Source organism: Eptatretus burgeri, chromosome 16 (genome assembly GCF_056783735.1).
Source record: "Eptatretus burgeri isolate ZD-2024b chromosome 16, Ebu_testis_v1, whole genome shotgun sequence".
NCBI lineage: Eukaryota > Metazoa > Chordata > Myxini > Myxiniformes > Myxinidae > Eptatretus > Eptatretus burgeri.
Genome location: NC_140976.1, coordinates 10,496,276 through 10,516,626, shown reverse-complemented (window position 1 = coordinate 10,516,626; position 20,351 = coordinate 10,496,276). Strand labels below are relative to the sequence as shown.

The window sequence follows — 20,351 nt, the reverse complement described above, 5'->3', positions numbered from 1 at the left end:
GGAAGAAAAGAAAAGAAAAACTTTTTAAAATACAAAAACTACAAATTTTTTTTTTTTTAATTTCATTAATTAAAAACTTTTTTTGCATTTTCTTCCTTGGATCTTGTGTATATGGATTGGTGTGGTGTTCGTTCAGGTATGATGGGCTGAATAGCCTCCACCTGTGTTAGATTTCCTTGTGAACTCTACTTTCACAATTCGCCCAGGTCTGGTGCTCGAGTTATCTATTATACATATTAATACTGAAGGACTAATTTTGTGCTCCTCCGAGCGGTCGCGTCACGTTTTTCTCGGTATTGTGACCTGAGAAGTTTTGACACGGTGTTTGTACGTCAAAGTAGACACGTGCACAAATCATGGGACTTCTTCACAAGGAGTAGTGTACACCAAAAATGTCGTGTACAGGGACGTTTTGTAGGCCTCATTAGGTAAGGCCATGGAGTACATCGACTGGGATCCGGCTCTTACAAGAGCCGCCACTGGTTGTCATATTGGGCTCATGGAACGGAATCCCTCTGTGACAAGGTTTCGGCTAGTAAGGATGAATTCTAATTCAATATCACATTCAAATCATGATATTACCCTCTATAATAAAGTTTTACATCCAAATCACAACACTACCCTCTCTAATAAAGTTTTACATCCAAATCACAACACTACCCTCTCTAATAAAGTTTTACATCCAAATCACAACACTACCCTCTCTAATAAAGTTTTACATCCAAATCACAACACTACCCTCTCTAATAAAGTTTTACATCCAAATCACAACACTACCCTCTCTAATAAAGTTTTACATCCAAATCACAACACTACCCTCTATAATAAAGTTTTACATCCAACTCACAACACTACCCTCTCTAATAAAGTTTTACATCCAAATCACAACACTACCCTCTCTAATAAAGTTTTACATCCAAATCACAACACTACCCTCTCTAATAAAGTTTTACATCCAAATCACAACACTACCCTCTATAATAAAGTTTTACATCCAACTCACAACACTACCCTCTCTAATAAAGTTTGACATCCAAATCACAACACTACCCTCTATAATAAAGTTTTACATCCAACTCACAACACTACCCTCTCTAATAAAGTTTGACATCCAAATCACAACACTACCCTCTCTAATAAAGTTTTACATCTAAATCACAACACTACCCTCTCTAATAAAGTTTTACATCCAAATCACAACACTACCCTCTATAATAAAGTTTTACATCCAACTCACAACACTACCCTCTATATTCTATAATAAAGTTTTAGATTCAAGTCACAAAACTATCCTCTATAATAAAGTTTTACATGCAAATCACAACACTACCCTCTCGAATAAAGTTTTACATCCAAATCACAACACTACCCTCTCTAATAAAGTTTGACATCCAAATCACAACACTACCCTCTATAATAAAGTTTTACATCCAAATCACAACACTACCCTCGCTAATAAAGTTTGACATCCAAATCACAACACTACCCCCTCTGATAAAGTTTGACATCCAAATCACAACACTACCCTCTCTAATAAAGTTTTACATCCAAATCACAACACTACGCTCTCGAATAAAGTTTTACATCCAAATCACAACACTACCCTCTATAATAAAGTTTTACATCCAAATCACAACACTACCCTCTCGAATAAAGTTTGACATCCAAATCACAATACTACCCTCTCTAATAAAGTTTGATATCCAAATCACAACACTACCCTCTCTAATAAAGTTTGACATCCAAATCACAACACTACCCTCTCGAATAAAGTTTTACATCCAAATCACAACACTACCCTCTCTAATAAAGTTTGACATCCAAATCACAACACTACCCCCTCTAATAAAGTTTGACATCCAAATCACAACGCTACACTCTCGAATAAAGTTTTACATCCAAATCACAACACTACCCTCTCTAATAAAGTTTGACATCCAAATCACAACACTACACTCTCTAATAAGGTTTGACATGCAGCGCAATGAAAATCCAAACTTCGGGTTCACGCCTTTAATTTGTTTTAACAAGCATTTCAGTTCGAGGGAATCACCTTCGTTGAGTGACGTCAGATGCAAGAGGCGCGTTTATGTGTCGTCATAACGGGAACCACGCCCATCACCAAGTATTCCCACTGTGATCCGCGCAGCTCCAGCAGTGCCAGGAGATCTCGCGGAGCCAGAGCAGGACTGGAGCGTTCCATGGAGACGGAGCTGGCGCTGGTTGTGTGAGCAGGGTGAACCCTCCGGCGCCATTAGAAGCCTCATACAAGGCGAGTTTTTTTTTAAGGGGGGCTGAGGGGGGGTTTGGAGGGAATAGCGGGTCGGGAGTAAGTTCTGTGATTCAACTTTTCTGCTTTGTCAGATTTATGATCCCGATAAATCCTTTCCACCAACTGCTCACCCTCTTTATGACGTCACAGTGGGCATGTTGTAAAACAACTGTATTTACATTCAGCGTGTCTTGTTTGAATAAAGTGGTTGTAAATGAATAATACACAGTGTGGTCGTGTGTGTGGTGCAGCATGCACACCCGCACTCCGATTGTCATTCCTCTACACCCGCTGCACTGCCCCATCCCACCCATCCTCATCAACCACTGGCAAGACCCACCATCAGACCCTGGATACATATTAAATCTCCGATCGGTTAACCGCTACGACTCTGAACGAATAACAGCGTTTGAGGGTTCCAGGGGGAAATAAGGTCGTGAACTTCGCACAACGGGCGCTCCACCAACAGGTAAAGTGTCCAGTAAACAGTCCAGGGAGTCGTTGATGTTCCGAATGTGAATCTCGCCAGTTCATGACGTCGAGCTTGGTTCGACCCTTATTTAGAGATCCTTTTCCCGGAGTAACATCCCCCCCACCACCCACTAGAAGAAGGCGTGCGGACCACTGGGACGGACTTTTTTATGTTATCTAAACAAAGTGAATGAATCTCCAAAACAATCCAATTGCAATAAGGGGACGAGGAGACCTCTTGCCTGGCAGGTGGAAGCAAACTCTGATCCGTCAGAGTGTGTTGTATGGTGATGCCAATGGAGGTTGCGAGCGATGACCAGCCCCGCACCTGCTGCACGTCGGACCCGCTCTCGACCGGTCCCCGTTTGTCCCGTGGACTGCCACCGTGTCCGATCGCCGGAACCTTTATTTAGAGGTCTAAATAAATCATTCAGAGTCCGAGGCGACCTTCACGCATTTCAGTGCAGACAGTGACCCTGAATTGGTTCGCCGAAGGGGACAATAGGTGCGAGTAATACTTTAATGTACTCAAGTACTACAATGGGCTCTGAAAAAGTTTGGACACTCCAATTTGAATCTTGATCACGTTCGCTAAAAGTTCAACAAACACCGGGTATAAAACCGCCACAGTTTACTGCACGTGTCGCCCTCTGCGAGCAGAGTCGGACAACTACAGGCCCACGCTTCCTCCCCTCGCGTCCATCCATCCATTGGAACCACACTCTGTACAGCACGTCGGTGCTGCCTCATCAGTCTCCTCGGCTATTGCACATAATCCTGGATGGGTCGTCACTCCGGCACGGGACACTCAAACGACTTAATCATCCGAGCAAGCTGGTACTCATTTTGATAACCTTGGAAGGATAACAAGCTGAGTCAACCCCACCTGGTATTAATTAAATGGCCGAGCAGGATTTGAACTCAGGAGCCTAGGATCCCAAGCCCACCACCCAAGCCATTAGGCCAACACCAGGCATTCCTCTCATGTGAAGAGCACAAAAGGCAGGAAAAGATGAACCGATGATGAAATTCTCCGAAGAACCTAACCTGGTATATCAGGAGGAAGCCCCCATTGACCGCGACGTAGTGACACGATCTGGAGAAGCAAGTAATACCCGAACAAGTGTCTCGAACTTGTGTGGTCAAATGAAGATCACGTGGTGAGAATGATCGAGGACCCCACGGTCACAATGTTCACATCCGTACACTCCGTTTCCGATGCAGACCGGATTCACATTGGATGGGTGATCCGTACAAACATTCCTCATGAGATTCTCATGCGAAACATTCTTGTAAGACAAGGTGCCGTGCAAATGCCAACAGCATCTTGAGGTGTTCAAGCTTCACCATTCTCAGCACGCTCATGGTGGACCTTATTCTTTTGGAGAAATACATTGGGAGAGATCAATGTAACTTTACATCAATACGGCACTTTTGAAATGACGTAATGCACCCCAGATTGTTCAGCGCACATGCACAGAAACCCCAAGTGACGAAGTCAATCGGGGCAGCCTGAACATATTTCATGTCTGCCAGGAAAAGGATTGTAGAATGAAATGACTAAAAAGTTTTGAAAGAAGCTGAAAATAGTTGTAAAAGTACCTGCGATAAAAGATGTGCCTCTGCACAACGAAACAGTTTGAAAACATCGTGATCAACTCGTCCAAAAAGTTGATATGTTACAGTCCGTATTGCCCGAGAAAGACCGAAGGTTTTTCGATAGGCGCGTTCTAACCAAACCTTCGTTCTTCTTCACGCCGATGGGAAGGTCTGATCAGGGGCTTATCGATGACTCGGTAAAAATGACGATATTTATTATTGATCATGTTTGGGAGGAGGGGTGGGGGAGGGTGGGAGTGGGAGTTGTATTGGCTGCGAGTGTCGTTACAAGTATATTGTTACGGGTTCGGGGGAAGCATGGGGTTGACTCGGACCCGCTTCCCAACCTCCAACAGTGAAGTCGACAAGCCATGAATAGCTCCACAACCTGCCGGGTTGCTCAGCAACCATGGACGCCATCTAAGGTGACTAAATCTGGCAGGGTCCCCACACCTAACTCCCTCTTGCATTACCTTCTTGGTGATTTAGTTAACTCAGATGGGGACTATGCTCTCGAATTCCCACTTTTATATATTTATTACGTACGGCCAAGCGAAACCGTAGGTGGGATGTCGGCTAAACTCGTACAGCAAATTGATGGGGTACAACGTCCCGTTTAATTAATACGTACACTATGTCTAACCAATGGTGATACAGACAATCAAGCAGGTTGGAAACAGTTTATAGAACGATTCAAGGCACGTATTTACAAGCAATATTCACAAGTGATGCAGTGTCACAAAGAAAGCACTTAGCCATTATGCACAGAAGAACCCCTTACACATTCTTAGCTCACTCGACACACAAGACAGGTGTGCCTCAATCACTCCAGGAAAAGTAGAGAGAAAGAAGTGGAGAGGGAGAGATAGTTTGAGGTGTAGGGTCGGCCTTTTGCTCATCCGAGGCGAGCCAGTGGGCTCAAGTTGTTCCCAAAGTGGAGGGAAGGAAGGGAGAGAAAGGAGTGGAACGAGGTTGTTGTGTGTGCAGTGTAAGCGCTAGAGGAAAGATGTGATATGCATGTCAGTCCCTTGCCCAGACAGATCAAAAGGATAATCATTGGTAGCTCTTTATGGCTCTTTGAGAGCTCTTTTGTGTCTCAATGAGATGAATTACAAGATAGAAACAAAAGGAAAGCTCATGTAAGTCAGTATGTAGGCTGCTGCATCCCAAGGAACCCATGTCGCTGCTCATTCTTGGAGCCTTGCTCCAGCGCAACTCGTCTCATTCCGACCCTCGGACCAAGCAGGCAGGCAGTTCTGTTCTCTCCTCGGTTCCTCTGGGCACAGGTCAGCCGCAATCTTTGGTGCACTCGATATTTTATTGGCTTTGGGTGAGGTTGGGGCTTTCAGGAGCAAGGGTCACCGCAACATTATTTGACCCCTGCGTGTCGCTTCCTCATTGGCCCGAACTCTCGCCGTACCTCCTTTGCCGCAGTCTGGCATCACATTCGTTTACTGCTGTCGGTGTACATTATGCACCATGGGCGCAGCTTCCACACATTGGCACCGCCAACATGGCTTTGATTGAAGGTGTTTTGTAACGTAATGGGTGTGCTGTAAGACATGTTGAGTTATTTGCATGGTTGTGTTGTCGGAAAATGTGGGAAAGGAAAGGTTTAAGAGGGATTAGTGATGAGAGGGATTTTGGAGAGGGGAAGAATTACAACGGGGGGTAGAATCTGCTAGATACACACAACGCATTTTCCCTGTCACGAGAGGAAAAGTAGCCAAACCAAACACAATTACTATTGAGATAGCTAACCAAGGATCCCTTATGTGTTGAGTGCATCACCCGGAGTTTTTTTCCATAACCGCAACAATATATTGTTTGTTTGATTCTGGGGTCACAAGATAAATTATACAAGATTTTTGCATCAATTGGTGAAAGGAGAACCGTCCGTTTGTGTGTGTTTATACCCATGTTCCTGTTGTTGGTTTAATGGTTCGGGTGGTGGGCTTGGGATCCTAGGATCCCGAGTTCAAATCCCCCTCGGCTGTTGAATTAATACCAGGTGGGGTTGACTCTGCCTGTCATCCTTCTGAGGTCGGCAAAATGAGTGCCAGCTTGCTGGTATCCTGTGTCGGAGTGGTGACCCATCCAGGATTGTGCCCAATTGCCAAAGAGACTGCTTAGGCAGCACCAACGCTCTGTACAGAGTATGGTCCCAATGGATGGATGGACGGATACCCATGGCTGCCGCTAGCGAATAGTTTTACCAGGAAATGATAGGAACATGACTCCTCTCATCCACAGATATTTCTCTTATGTCCGATATTCTCGTAGAGTTCGATTTTCATTCAGGAATAAGAACAATTATTGATTTACCATTTTGAAATTGCCACTTTTTCCACTAAATGCTGAAAATTATGTTTAAAAGACGATTTGAATTGCACATTCCGTGCTAACAACGGGAGGTTCAAAGTGCCCGATGAGCAGCACGAGTCACTGTGAACACACACAGCGCAAAAGGCCTCATTTAGCATTCATACGTCATTTTGAAAGTTTGTATTACCAAGACATGGGAAAACTATGGACAAATCAACACAGTATGTAAGATTTTAACCTGAGATTCCAGCATTACTCATGAGCTATGTGACCAGATGGTAAAATCAAACAGGCCAACTTAACTGTTTTCCTTATTTCCAGGTATTTCACTCATGCCGAAAATGGGCTCCACCATGAGGATTTCATCACTTATTGTAGCCCTTTACTCCATCATGATACCACCAGGCATGACAGCTTATCGCTCTCCCACCTTCGGTGGACTCTCCTGGCCATCCTACCACATTCCAGTTCTTCAGCCGAGCCAAGAAATATCTTTGGACCCTCCAAGCTTCCACCCCCATTCCCCAGAATCTCCACTTCATGTCTGGGCTCCCCCAGTCCCACAATCCGAGCCTTCAGATACGAGCATCATGCCAAGTCTTGCAGAACTACAAGAGGTGCTGTCCTACGAAACACTCTACGCTAACCATACGAGAACTCTAACACGTGTGGCGATCCAATACCTGGAAGGTAAATTGCATCAGACAGCACGGATAAATCGAAGTCTCACCAAAACATATACACAACATCAGGTGTCTCACAAACGCAATGTCGTTTGACTTTGTTGCTTTTGTGTTGCACTTCCTTCCAAGCCTTGTCCACCTGGTTCAACAGTTCAGCCGTTCACCACCAAACTCGCCGGCGACAGCGCCGCCAGGTGTTTGGCATTGATGGGCGTTTCACAGTGCGTGGCTCCAACTACTTGCTTCGCCCGCCCTTCTCGGCGACTGCACGCCTCAGCTCAGGATGCTCAGGGGTGCTGCTCTCGCCACGGCACGTGCTCACAGCAGCTCACTGCCTACACGATGGCTCTGACTACCTGCCGTCAAGCAAACGCCTCCGTGTTGGATTCCTGAGGAAGCCACGCAAGTATGCTAGGACAGGGAGAGGTTCAGGTGTGCTGTAAAAAAAAGTAAATGTGTGAAGAAGAGATTCGTGTGGGGCCAAATATGCCTCTGTAACTACTAAATGTCTTTTTGTTGGCCTTGGCAAGTCTTCAAATACAAATAAAGAATGTAAAAACAGTCCCACTAAAGAGATAAGTTAACCTCGAGCACTGCTCACCTTTTTACTCTCAACCAGACCTCCAACTACATATGCCTGTATCTAATGCTATTGTAACCTACTACTTACTACTTGTTCCCCCCTCATGAGTGTAATGACTCGGTTATATTATCGACGTACTCCACCTCATGAAGAAATGAATAGTTGTCAACATGCCTCAGCAGCACAGACTTCTGGTACGGTTAGCGTAAATGAGCAATTCAAACACGCAAGATGATAACACCAGCGATAGTTCTCCATAGGACATAACAATGTTGTCACATGTCGTCCCATCACAGGCGAGATTCAAAGAGACGAAAAGGCAAAGGCAGGAGAAAAGAAAAGAAGCGCAAGCCAAGAAGCCTGAAGGACATACCATCACCGACGGCGCCCTTGGTGTTGCGTTGGACGCGGGTGAAAGCGATGCAGATACCCAAAGGGTGGATACAAGGTTAGTGAGAGAGCCTGTCTGAGGGCCATTAACACGATGGACTCACAAACCCCAGTAACACTGACGTGTCATTGTCCTCGAGGTTTACGGTAACAGAATGTACGCCATAAATGGGGAATTTTCACAAGAGACGGTTGCGATGAAACGTTTTACGAGATTTCAACTCAAACCAAACTTCTTGTTGGAGGAAAATGCATCGCTGACATTTTGGGCTTCTCGAAATAAGGAAACTTTCCTCAAAATTCCTCATTTGACTCCAAGGTGGAATTTCTGCTTTGCAGCGGAATCAGAAAATTTCAATCGAATTTGTTTCCAAGCATTATAATTTTCATTAGTTTCCTTTTGACTCCTCGCTGCTTCTGCCTCAAATGGTCAAGTTTTACCATGACCAAAATGAGTTTCATAAAGTGTAAGTGTTCCTCCCAAATCTAAATAAACAGCGGGTACAAATCAATTTTGTTTTGCTGGAGAAATTGCACGAGCTGCTCTACCAACAGTGTTGCATTCTCCTTCTTTGTTCGTATGCAGCACAAGGCTATGGGGTAGCATCATTGGCTGAGGGTGCGGCTGTGCCGCTGATGTAGTGCCCTCTGCTGGTTAGGGTAGGAATTTGGAATTTGTTCACGGTGCCGGCAATAGCTCGCCTACTCTTCACGAAGGACATCATGAGGTCTTTAACTTCCACCAATGAAGACTGGCAGATGGGACGCTTGCTTTAACGTCCATCCAAGGGTACGGCACACACATTAATGAATCACACTGCCTGCGAAACACTGATATGACAGTTCATTGCTGAGTCAGGATTCAAACCCAGGCGAGAGGCAAGTGTGCGTACCTCTGGGCCATCCTGTCAACCCAGTGTTGCATTGGACACACTGTTTATTACAGTTCAAAAGTGACGGAGAAAAATTCCATGACATCAACATTCCCACATGTCCGTCGGGCTTTGATCTTTGTGTGGCATAATAGTTTGCCTGAGCATGCGTCAAACATCGCCCAGACTTATGAAGGCTTGAGTAAAATCTTCCTAAACAGTTCAATTGCTTGTACTGGATTCAAAACCCAGGAGAGTGGGTTCAAATAAGATGGATGGCAGCAGGATAAAGGATTTTGAGATTCTGGAAACAAGTTGATGTTGGGATAATCAACAGGTCGTTAGAGAATGGTAAAAAAACCCAGCTGACTCACGAATGACCTTCATGAAGGGGTATTCTCCATACTCTAGCCCGAAGATGGTTTATCCCCACACTTTTTGAAAAAAAACGGAGAATATTGCAATCGGCTCCATTTGTCTGTCTGTCTGTCTGTCCGTCATGCGATTTCCTCCTAAACGGTTGTGCAGAAATTCATCAAACTTGGAAGTTATGATCACAACACATGGAACAAGGTACGAGAGCAGTACCATTTTTGGCCCCACCCCCTGGGGGTCATATGATATAACCGATAATATAACCGAGTCATTTCGTCTGGAGAGATTCACTTACCTTGGAAGTGATATTCATGTCTCTGCTGGCTGTGAGTCAGAGGTCAATAGACGTCTGGGTCGGGCCTGGGGAGTTATGGATTCACTGGATAATGGGGTGTGGCGTTGCCGGTACCTGTGTGAGAGGACGAAAGTCTGAGTCTTCAGGTCCTTGGTATTTCCAGTCTTGCTCTACGGATGTGAGACTTGGACTCTGCCTAAGGACCTGAGATGGAGACTTAATTCCTTTGGTACCAGGTCTCTTCGGAGAATCCTTGGCTATCGCTGGTCGGACTTTGTGTCCAACGAGCGGTTGCTGAGAGAGACTCAAATGAGATTTGTTACCTGCATAGTCCGTGAGCGTCATCTGCGGCTGTCTGGACATGTGGCTCGTTTTCCTGACGTTGATCCTGCTCACCAGATTCTCTCAGCGAGGGAGTCTCCTGAGTGGAGGAGGCCAATAGGCCGACCACGTGCCTCGTGTTTGCAGCAGGTTGATCGGCATCTCAGGGAGATGGGGATGGGCCTGGCATCTGCCTGGGGGATGGCCAGACGGAGGCCCCTAGAGTACTGGTGGAAAGTGGACGCAGCGATGCACTTCTCTGGCGCATGCTCCCATACCTGACCTGACCTGGGGTGGGTTCAAAAGATCAAACACCAAAAAATGAAATTACAGGCACATTTTAAAACTTTTTTTGAATGAAACTTTGTACGTGTAATCAACATTGGGGGATACATGAAATATTTAACGATTTTTTTTGGATCTGACATGGTCTCAGGGGTCAAAACATCAGATTTTTTTTTCTAAACTCAAAATTTGATATTGGGATATTCCTGGTGAAACGTTTTTCCATCTTTCAGCTTTGTTTTCGGTGGAAAGCGTGGAGACTTGTGATGGCGCACCATTGACTTCGCTCTCGCTCATCTTGAAATGGGCATTAAAATGCAATCTGTAACCCAGTGCTCCACACACCCCCCAAATGGCCTCACCCAATTGCAAAAAGATTTCCAATTTTCAGAAAGTTTTCATTTTGTTGGCAAAATAATTTCACAATGTTTTGGGGGTTTTTTTTACCAAGTCTTTGTGTGAAACCGTTTTGATTAAGACCTTTGTTCAGGTTTGATTGACTTTTCTGTTTCTTAATGAATGCAAGGTCTGTAACTATTTAAATATATAAACTATGGATGATAATGTTCTTCAGGACATCTAAAGCGTCATTTAACATCATTAATTTGATGCAGCAACAGGTGTGACACGGCAGACAGGTTCACTTTTCACTTAAAGAGTCCTTACTTCGCATTAAAAAAAAAACTGCTTTGCTGGGTGCTTGGACCAGGTTAATTATCTACCATGTAATTAAACCTTTTTAATCAATGGAACAAAATTCACTTGTAAGGAGTGAAAGTGATGGAGCATTGACTTGTGTCAGAAGCTCAGAAACCTTTATTTGTGGAGTCATAAATAAAAAACAGAATACTATACAAGAATAAAACTGACCTTCTTTTTCCCCCCTTTTTATTTGGGAACAGGAAAGGGACTTACAACCAAAGCAGGCCTGGATTATGACTACGCCGTGCTGCAACTCAAACGAAAACAACGTCAGCCATCACTGGATCTTGGCATTGCCCCAATGAACATGGATAATGCTGCAGTCGCTATGGGCGGCTCTGGCCGTACTTCTGGCCGTCTCCATTTCTCTGCCTTTGATGATGACCGTTCTGGAAACATGGTGTACCGTTTCTGTCCACTGGAACGTGCTTCGTCGGAGCTGCTCTACCAACGTTGTGATGCACGTTCCGGTGCAAGCGGGGCTGGGGTTTACCTTCGGCTCATAGAGTGGGCAGACGCACCCGCGCCGGCCACACGCTCAAGCCGAGACGCATCACCACGTTTCATGCTTCAGCCACAATGGAGAAGGAAGGTTGTTGGAATTTTTACAGGGCAGCACTGGTTCGATAATGCCAAGGAGAGCAACGTATATGAGTCAGATTTCAATGTAGCTGTTCGCATCACACCATTGAAGTATGCACAGATCTGCTTCTGGGTCAAAGGCAACATGACCAAATGCCAGAGTTAGATGCGTGGTCCATCTACCTCCTGCACACCTTTCTGCTCAAGTGCATTCTCAAAATCCTTGCACAGCAAGCTATCAAATCCACTCAAACATGCTTCTCATTTCGTTTTAAAACATAAAACTTCTCCTCTTGCAATTTCTAGTTTCTTGGAAGAAGAAATATTTGCACCATTCGCCGACCTCAGGGTTTTATATTAAGGTACAATTTTACTTCTTGCATCTCTTCTTAGCTCTTACCACAACAGAAGTGTTTATGGCTTCAAAACAGCTCATTGTATATCCATCATCACCAACTCCAGTTTCAGGAAAAGTTTTAAAATCCACATGACATGGCAGCAAAATATTTTACCATCAGACAAAAGTGTAATGCTGTTTCATGAATAAAAGGAGGGAAAAATATATGGAGTAGAATTCTAGGTCAAAAGTATTGTCTGAAGATATCAAGGGCTCGATTTCAGCAAGACATTTCAATTCGGAAGCTACCGTATTGTTTGGGGACCGTACCTATTCAAAAATAAACACAATGCATTGCTCGCGCTTGACTATTAGGCAGGTCTGTAGTTACTGCTGCATGCATGCTTGAGGCCAGAATGTTAATAACATTGGACATTTGTCCTTCATGTACATTACTTATCATTGGTGCTTTAAAAACAAAAAAAATCTCATCAGGTATTGTTAATAAAGATTTTGCACATCTAATGACAAAACTTTCAACGAGATTTAATTTTGTTGTGTTGCTTCGACACAAGACTGCCATGGTTCGAGAATGGGCAGAGAGCAAGAGAGGAGAGAAGTGCACTTTGTTTATAATCTATGGGTTTGCTCTGTTTCACATCAATCTATACATTTTGGGGGGTGGGGGGGGTTTGTGGGTTTTCTTTACTAGACACAAAAGATAGCTGATCGGAGATCACAAGTGGCACCCATTCACTTCGTTTCTGACCTTAAGACTATGGCCTGTAGAATGATCGAAGTGCTCTACTAAGCTAGTTACTGTTAGAAGCAGTCATCGTCTGGTCTTTATAAAGGTGTAGTGCAGAGCAAACTTTGTCCTATCAGTGCAATAACTTGCTTGCACTCGCCGAGTGTCCTCAGCACTCCCTGCTGACTAGATAATGTTTTACTGGATGGAATTACAATGAAATAATGTATTATTTTCCTGCTCAGTGTGTGTGTGTCAAAACTCAGATATTTCAGCACATTTTTGATTTTTCACAACTGCCATTTAACTTCACGAAGTGTTGCAATAGGTGACTTTCGAAATGATGTAATCCATCCCAGATTGCTCAGCACGCGTACGCAGAAACACCCTCTGCCGACGTCCAACGGAGCATCCTCGACGTGTATCATATGTGCCAGATAGAGATTGTACCATGAAACGGCTCACCAAACTTTTAAAGAAGCCAAATATACTTGGAAACGTACCTGAGGTAAAGGGGTGTGCCTCAACACAATGAAAGATCTAGAGAACTTCCTGATCAACTCATCCAGAAGGTTGATATCTTGCAGTGTGTGTGTGTGTGTGTGTGTGTGTGTGTGTGTGTGTGTGTGTGTGTGTGTGTGTGTGTGTGTGTGTGTGTGTGTGTGTGTGTGTGTGTTATAACCACGGTTGCCGCTAGCTAATTATATGAACAGGAAATGGTATGAACACAACTCCTCTCATCCACGGATATTTCTCGTACCCCCTGTATTTCCATGAGTTTAATTTGCATTCAGGAACACAACCATTATAGGTAACCATTTTGGAATTGCCCATCTTTCATGTAAATGCTGACAATTATGGTTAAAAGACGATTTGAATTAAACACGTCATGCTAGGAAGGGCAGGTTAAAAGTGTCCGGTGAGCAGAACCGAGTCAGTGTAAACACACACACAGCGCATGCGTGAAAGGCCTCATTTAGCATTCATACGTCATTTCAAAAGTCACCTATTACTTAGAACATTGAGAACATAAAGATTAAAAGTTTGAAGAAGAAGAAGAAAAAGTGCTGATTATCAAAACAACCGATACACACACCCAATAACGACAGATTTATATAGATCCAAAACAAGAGGCCACTGTTGGGACAAACAACAAAACCTGGATGCTTTGCGACAAAATAGAAACCAAAACATCCTCACAAATGGTGCACATTTATTTTAAATTCCACGCAAGGTTAACACAAATCCCAGACATTTTGAAAGGAAGAAGAATAAAGAATCACAATCACAGAGAACTGGACCACAAGGATTAATCAAAATTTGTTCTACTTCTCCAATTCCCTTTATAAAGGGTGAGGTCCATTGGCACCAAGCTTCTGCCATACCTTGACCACGATACTCCTCCATCTCCTCTGTCCTTGGCCAACTCTCTCCACTCTCCAACCACCCCTACCTTGCAGATATCCCTCCTCACACAATCATCCCATCTCAACCACGGTTTACCTCTTTTCCTCCTTCCTTGCTCCCTCAACCTATCTGCAATTTTTGCCATTCTCTCTTCCTCCATCTGCACCAAGTGCCCAGATCACCTCATTTGGCATTTCACCAATGTCCCCATCAAACTCATCTGCACACCAATCTTCTCCCTCAGTTCATCCATCCTCCTCCGATCCACCCTCTTTACTCATGCAATCCTCCTCACCCAGTTGTTCTCATAAACCTGCAGCCTCTGTTGTCTTTGTCTCTCTCTCTGTGTCTCTCTCTCTGTGTCTCTCTCTCTGTGTCTCTCTCTCTGTGTCTCTCTCTCTGTGTCTCTCTCTCTGTGTCTCTCTCTCTGTGTCTCTCTCTCTGTGTCTCTCTCTCTGTGTCTCTCTCTCTGTGTCTCTCTCTCTGTGTCTCTCTCTCTGTGTCTCTCTCTCTGTGTCTCTCTCTCTCTCTCTCTCTCTCTCTCTCTCTCTCTTACACATGACATCAAAACCTTCCCTTTCAATTTTATTGATATCTTTCTGTCTGCCATTAATCCCTCGACCCTCCTCTATGCATTCGCACCGACCTGAATCCTCCTCCGCACATCTACCTCCAACTTACCACCCCCGTCACTGTTCCTCCCAGATACTCAAACCTATTTCCCTGTCTGATCTCCTTCCCCTCTAACCTGATATTCATTTATTTTCTCTTCTACCCGACCCACATCACCTCAGTTTTCTCCATACACCTCTTCAGCCCATGTTTCTCAAATGCCTCCTTCCACTCCCCCAGTACTTCCTGCATCTACCGCCCACTCTCCACCACAGCTGCCAGATCGTCCACATACAGCATCCTCCCCAAAATAACCCTTACATTTATATTCCTACTTACTTCCAGCTCCATCACCATGATAAACATGAGTGCGCTGAGAGTGCTTCCCTACGTCTAACCGATGTTCATGCTGAACTCCTCAGACATCACAGGACAACCAAGACTTCCCTTCATTCCCTTGTACATCCCTTCCACCAACCTAACATCTGCTTCCGGCAATGCCGTCATCTCTCTCGAGACAGCGTCGTAGGCTTTCTGCAGGTTCACAAATCCCAATGTCATTTCACCTTGCACCTCCAACCTCTTCTCCAGCAGCTGTCTCTGCGTGAACATCCCATACATCGTCCCCCTACCCTATTTTCCCTGTGCTGCTCTACTCTGATCTCCATTTGCACAGTCTTCCTTATCCTTATGAAAATGTAATGCTCAAAAACTTTGGTTTATTCAATCGATGGTACACCACGCAAGCACAAACTACCTGCTCAACCAACACCACTGCAGTGATCTATTAGTATGATTTTTTTTCCTATTAGTACGTCGACAACCCATGAACTGCTCAATGGTTACTCTCAGTGCAATAGGTTGAGAATTGTAGGTGTCCTGGTATGAATGCAGCCCCGTCGTAACAACAAAGTTGAAAAATCCAGCACGCACGGCTCGATCCAAAAATCTAGCACGCACACACGGCTCGATGAAAAATCCCCACAAAAAAATAAAAAGCACGGCTCGAGCCTTCATGGTTATTGCTGAAAGCATATCAAGCACCACATGTGTCTTCCCCCAACGGTAAGTCACTCGAGATGCAACACTCACTCGTACGTAGTCTGTGCATTTTGCAATAATCCAAGAGGCAAAGTTCCATACGTGAGGCTCATGTGTGACATCCTGCGATGACGACTTGGTGCTCAGGATGAGTGCGTAGAGCTCCACATGTAACCAGCGTAAACTGAGTAAAACCAATAGATTTGAATATTCGAAGATAGAAATGTTAATTTAAAATGATTAACACTTATACGGACGGCAATGAGCTTCACCTGCTTACAAAAACACAATGTACAACTTTTTGCTGGAACTCAAAAGGACACTATGATTTGCAAGTTTATTGTGCATAAAAATTATTTTTCCATTTTGGCAACGCAGTAAGGAGAGGTATTGGAATGGGAAATGCAAATCGTGTCAAAAAAGCACAAGACTACCCCTGAATTGGCAGAAGCTCCCCCCACCACCCATTTCCCACCCCCACCTGAGTGAGATCCAGCATTCTCTTCAATGCTTCATCACTTTGCTCAGGCAGTCTTACGTGTGTGGTGTGGATCCAAGACAGGTTCAAAAGTGGGAAATGTACGTGACGCGTGCGTCCCGAATACATCCAGAGCTTTGTGGTTTATCAGAGCAAACCTTGAACAGAAGAAAGAAAAGATAAAAACACAAAGGAACACAGACTGACTAAAATTGACTGCAATGAAAAGCAAAATTTATTTTCCTGGTCTATGGATTTATTTGAGAGAAGGGTCATGACTGTCCTTTCAAAAGTGGATGAAACAAACAAATCGACGAGAAAATAAACATCTCAGAAGGATGGCAACACAATCAAATTTGGTAACAACGAGACGTGTGCCTCCACAAACTCACCTTCCCTATTGTCCCCTGCCCCATCCGACAAGGTCGGAAACGGGGGGGCATTAAAATGAGCTCCGACCGACTGATCATCCATCCATGTACTTGTGTGTACGTGATATTTCAAAAACCGTTGAACATTTAGCTTCATATTACATAGATCTATTCCTCATACCACCCAAAATGTGGAGTATCAGCTCCTTGTTTTTCTTGAAGGTGATTGCTTTATCACAATCTCATGTCATTCCCCATCACTCACCACTCTTTTCTACTCTTGCCACCCCTCTCTGTTTGTTCTCAACACATTGACCTGATACCAAACACAAACTTCATACCCCCAACCCACCACCTCATCAACTTCCATTTATCCCATGTACGTTTGTTTCCTATCACTCAAATTGCCCTCTGTCGTTCAGCTAGTCCACAAGCTTAGACACTAAAGCACGGTGGTTCCCAACCTGTGGTCGATGGACACCAAAAGGTCCACGGGGCAAAAAGTAACATTAGCCTCCCCGCACTACCAAAGGACGTCACACACAGCAACTCGCCACGTGTTAGAAGCAACCACTTGTGGAACGCTGTGGTTCATCTTGCTTGTGTTATAATTTTGTTACTATGTTAGTCATACATGGTGGTCCACAACTATTTTTGGTCGTTCGGGAGGGGCACACCCCAACAAGCTTGGAAACTTCACTAAATATAAAAAAAATTTAAGTTAAGATGAAATTTACACCACCACAAAACATTCTGACTTTTCGATGAGCCTCATTCTTGTGAAGACAAATCTCATATTTTGTCTTGTGAGATCCGATCAGAATTTTATGAGAATCTCATTAAATGATTTTTTTTTTCTTTTTTACATGATCCAAGGCTCGTAGTGTCGCTTCCCCCCACCCCCCCCCCCCACACACACACACACACACACACACACACACACACACACACACACACACACACACACACACACACACACACACACACACACACACAAACATAGGTGACACAATCAAGACTGTCAGAGGAGGAACAAGGAATGAAGGGGCTTTTGCGAGGAACAAGAGGCTTCCAAAACCAGTGTCAATCCTACAAAGACTCACCGGCCTTTGGTAAGTCGCAGCAGAAATCTCCAGTAGCTGGGACGAAGATTATGGACCTCCAGGATAGCCTGGTGCAGACAAGAGTCTTATTAGGAGCCATTTACCATGACGCATGCATGTCCCGCAGGTACAGACCAAATTGGCTGAAAATACAGGGAAGAGCCAATGAGCACAAGCAATGCCCTCACCGCATGGAAACAGATGGCTGTAGAGATGGCGTAGATCACAGTGTCGGCATTTGACACGTACGGGAGCTTGCCAGATTCTATACCCCGGAAGTACAGTGTCTGTAGAGTGAACACGATCGATTAGAATGACACACCTGCTTCTTCTTTCACACAACTGCTTGTTTTTCTTCTTCTTCTATAACGGCTTCAATTATTCCCAGGTTCTTGTGGGGTTGGCCGGGAGAAGTTTTTGGCCCGAATCTGTTCATAAACCAGCTGCCCGGACTGACACTCGACAAAGTAGTTTGAGCAGGAATTTGGAATTTGGCCATTGTGCCGGCGATAGCTCGCCTACTCCTCATGAACGACACCGTAGGGTATTTACCGTCCACCACATAATGCCGGCAGATGGGACACCCAGTTTAACGTCCATCAGAGAGACGGCACACACATTGATGAATCACCCTGCCTGTGAAACACCAGGATGACAGTGTATAGCTGGGTCCAAATTCAAACCCAGGCTCGACAGCTTATAGGTGAGTGTGTATACCTTTAGCCTTGCATTTTGTACAACTGTCATTGTTAAACCAGAAACAACAAATCCTGAAATAACACTTTATCACAATCCATTTTGTTTTGCATTACTGTGCATTATAATTTCATATTACATGATATTTGAGGTATGCTGCGCTGCTTGACCAATACAATAAAGGAAATAAGAGAACGATGTGGAGCTTGGTAACATCTTACCTCTACCAGCTTGGAAGCAAGGTACATGGAAATGGAAGTACTCTGGTAGAAGAACATGGACAAACCAGCCACAAAGCCTGAGAATAAACAGAGGGCACAACACAAGTCATAAATGAGCATCGAATTTCAGGCGAATAAAGATGCATCCTGATGACAAAGACTTATCGCAAATACACAGCAGAAAAAGCAAACGCTCTTAACTCTGAATGCTCTATTGCTGCTCAAAGCAACCTTCACCCTCCGTCGACATTAAAGCTTTTTAAACTCGAACGGCACTCTTCGACATCGCGATATCGACAGATATGCCTCCGCCCTCATTATTACATCACTATGCCTACTTGTACCAACTGTGATTTAAATCCCTTCAGTTGTTCTCAAATGTCACATCTTTACTTGACATGACCTTTGACCACTTGACCCCATAATCGAATCAGGTTACGTATACATCATGATACATACTTGCACCAAGTTTGACTTGGATCCCTTCGCCATTCTTAAATTAGTGCGGGAGTGAAAACCTATCACAGAATCTGACCTTTGACCTCTTGATGCCACTATCTAATCAGTTCATCTTTGCATCATACTGTATACTTGTACCATGTTTGGTTAAAATCCCATTACTGGTTCTTAAGTTGGTGCGGTACCATAATTTTTACCGAACATGATCCCTCTGACCTTTGACCTTTTGACCACAAAATCAAATCAGTTCATCTTTACATCATCATACATACTTGCACCAAGTTTGACTTAGATCCCGTCAGTCATTCTTAAGTTATCGCGGTAACGGAAACCTATCACGGACACATGCACGGACGCATGCACGGATGCACGAACCACATGTTGACGACCAGAGTAGAGGAAGTAAGTGGGAAGAAGGGAGAGACACTAAGGAGTCCTGTGGGAGGAAGAATTCTGTTGAACAGATGATGTTCAGTTTGTCGGCAGGGGCCTGGATTGAGAGATCTGTCAGATTGGAGTGGAGACCTCGGATGATTGAAGTCCACACAGTTAGTGACAAGGGAGGAGGCGTTGGGATGGGTGCAAGGCGGGGAGGGGGGTGGTTAGGAGGGTAGGCTTTATGAAGGCATGGTGAGAGGGAGGCTTTGAGGGGGTGGGATGAGGGGAAGGTTTGAATGGGTGGGGTGCGGCAGAGGTATTGAAAGGGTGGAGTGAGGCAGGATGCAGAAAGGGGGGGGAGGGGCATGAAGCTTTGAAGGGGTGCGATAACAAGGGAAGTGAAACGAGGGGACATTAAGTGGAGGGATGCAGATTCGAAATTCCCAAATTGGACAGAGATAAAAATCATGGGATGGGAGATAATTATTGTTGAAGGCACGGAGAAAGGTCTGACTGTAGGTGCGGGAGTAGAGTTGGTAGACCAAGCGCTGAGCCAAGAGCCAGTTTTGAAAAATAATCGTTGCGAAGAGGCCGAACATGTGGAGTACTCCTGATGGAGAGATTAGGAAAGTGAAGCATTTTAAAATGTTTCAAAATGCTTTTAAAGGAAGGAGGAAGAAGCGCATATGTTGAATGAAGATTCAGTTTGGAGGTATTGAGAAAAGCAGGAAGTACAGGTATAAGG

General features: G+C 44.5%; 3 protein-coding genes across 6 annotated transcripts in view; 1 reads left to right on the top strand and 2 right to left on the bottom strand.

Annotated features, from left to right (window-relative positions):
• Nucleotides 1-3,137, bottom strand: part of LOC147010501 (NADP-dependent malic enzyme-like) — a 106,222-nt gene extending 103,085 nt beyond the window's left edge. For both annotated transcript variants that reach the window (XM_085859422.1, XM_085859424.1), the window contains exon 1: nt 2,986-3,137. The gene's annotated coding sequence lies outside the window, so the exon portion shown is untranslated. The remainder of the gene's footprint in view (nt 1-2,985) is intronic.
• Nucleotides 1,975-12,632, top strand: LOC147010500 (serine protease 23-like). Its single transcript, XM_085860366.1, has 6 exons — nt 1,975-2,003; nt 2,127-2,272; nt 6,989-7,357; nt 7,480-7,756; nt 8,230-8,381; nt 11,374-12,632. The coding sequence occupies exons 1-6, from the start codon at nt 1,975-1,977 to the stop codon at nt 11,919-11,921; spliced, it is 1,521 nt and encodes a 506-aa protein (XP_085716492.1). The 3' UTR covers nt 11,922-12,632.
• Nucleotides 12,633-14,038: 1,406 nt separating this feature from the next.
• Nucleotides 14,039-20,351, bottom strand: part of TMEM135 (transmembrane protein 135) — a 45,941-nt gene continuing 39,628 nt past the window's right edge. For 2 of the 3 annotated variants that reach the window (XM_085859445.1, XM_085859443.1), the window contains 4 exons: nt 18,770-18,846; nt 18,041-18,139; nt 17,853-17,920; nt 16,224-16,536 (listed from right to left, as the gene is read on the bottom strand). In XM_085859445.1, the coding sequence (XP_085715571.1) occupies nt 16,425-16,536; nt 17,853-17,920; nt 18,041-18,139; nt 18,770-18,846 (356 nt within the window). In that variant the 3' untranslated portion in view covers nt 16,224-16,424. Of the gene's footprint in view, nt 16,085-16,223; nt 16,537-17,852; nt 17,921-18,040; nt 18,140-18,769; nt 18,847-20,351 lie in introns of those variants that run through there. The other variant, XM_085859444.1, reaches the window with a different exon arrangement.